Source organism: Pteropus alecto, unplaced genomic scaffold, assembly GCF_000325575.1.
Source record: "Pteropus alecto unplaced genomic scaffold, ASM32557v1 Scaffold5951, whole genome shotgun sequence".
NCBI classification, from domain to species: Eukaryota; Metazoa; Chordata; class Mammalia; order Chiroptera; family Pteropodidae; genus Pteropus; species Pteropus alecto.
Genome location: NW_006431358.1, coordinates 1 through 1,519, shown reverse-complemented (window position 1 = coordinate 1,519; position 1,519 = coordinate 1). Strand labels below are relative to the sequence as shown.

Below are 1,519 nucleotides of genomic sequence, written 5' to 3'. Positions count from 1 at the left end.
CTCCCCTCTCCTTGGTGTCTGGTAACCACTGATCTACCTTTTGTCTCTATGAATCTGACTATTCTAAGTATACCTCGTATCAGTGGAATAATACATGAAGGACTTTCTGGCCTCACTGATGGCCAGAGCTGCTCTATAAGGCTATCAAGGACAATGAACTTTCAGGCTGTCTATGCCAACCCCACAGGAGACTTCGAAATAATAAAATAATTCACATGTAATTACCAGTATAATCATCAAAGTTGACTCTTCCTCTCATTGTGTTCACAACTGATTCTGGCTGCTCAAAAATTTCCTTCTGCATAAATGAACTGAAGTTGCCTAAAGTAATATAAATTACATCATTAAAACGAAAATAAGCCAAAGAATAAGAAATCTGTACAAAACTAAAAGTCTACCTCCTTTAACATAATCTTAAAGGTTAAGAAACAAAAGGTCATGCAATAGAGAACAATATTCACATATGGCATTTTATCCTATATGAAGAAAAATGAGTAAGAAGGAAAAATCACAGTTATTAACCTCACACTTGAAATATGCAGTTATAGCAAAACAGGGGAGTGGGACAAGCTTAAGTTTTGGAGCCAGATCGAGGTTCAAATAAAGATTCTATTCTTTACTAGCTAAGTGGCTCTGGGGAAACTCCTTAATGTGTAAAATAAGAAAAGCGGCTACCTCATAGCATTGCAGTGTGGATCCATATAGCAAAGACCTGACATATGGCAGTTACACGATAAATGTTAGCTTTTATTCCCACCACAATCCCACCAGAAAAGAGAAAAACCGTAATCTCAATAATCATAATGGTTAATAGCAGCCAACATTATGCGGGGCTCATTAAGTGAGTCAGGCACTGATCAAGGGCCCTACATACATGAGCTCTCTTAATCCCCAAAACAACCTAATGAGGTAGCGTCCTATTATCCCCATTTTATATATGAGAAAACTGGAGAAAACTGAGAATAAGAGAGGAATAAAGAATAGAAGAGAAACTATGTTTATAAAGTATCTTAAAAATATCAAATACTATTTAAATAATCAATCTCTTTTTTTAATGTTAGCAACAACAAACCACGAATTAGTGTGAACGAGAACTATTGTAAAACTAGCAGATAATTTTTCCAGAGAATCACCCCTTTTCCTGGGGTTATCCCTTCATTAATCATGTGGAAGATTTCGCTCAGCATTGTGTTATCAGATTTCTATAACAGGGCAGTAAGTAGAATGTATCCTTTCCATTAAGAACACCAAGCTATAACATGACAAAAACTTTCACCCTTCATGATCTGCTGGAGTTCCATCTGGAGGGTTTGCACAGCTCTTCCAGGGTGATCTCCCGCAGTTCGTTTAATTCGATGGATAGAAAGACGGCCGTCCACCACTGCTGCTACATCATCATCTTCAAGAAAGATGACGCGATTGGTGTGTTCTATGACAGCACTGTAAAACATTCAAGGAGATGTTGCAATCAATAATCAAGGATTATTATTACAAATAAAATTATCATTAGGACACAAGG

The 1,519-nt window shown here is 36.9% G+C and overlaps 1 protein-coding gene across 1 annotated transcript; it reads right to left on the bottom strand.

Annotated features, from left to right (window-relative positions):
- Nucleotides 1-175: 175 nt before the first annotated feature.
- Nucleotides 176-1,451, bottom strand: LOC107196445 (glutamine--fructose-6-phosphate aminotransferase [isomerizing] 1-like). Its single transcript, XM_015597658.2, has 2 exons — nt 1,277-1,451; nt 176-321 (listed from the first exon to the last, which is right to left on the bottom strand). Exons 1-2 carry the CDS (start codon nt 1,449-1,451, stop codon nt 212-214), a joined length of 285 nt encoding a protein of 94 aa, XP_015453144.2. The 3' UTR covers nt 176-211.
- Nucleotides 1,452-1,519: the final 68 nt, after the last annotated feature.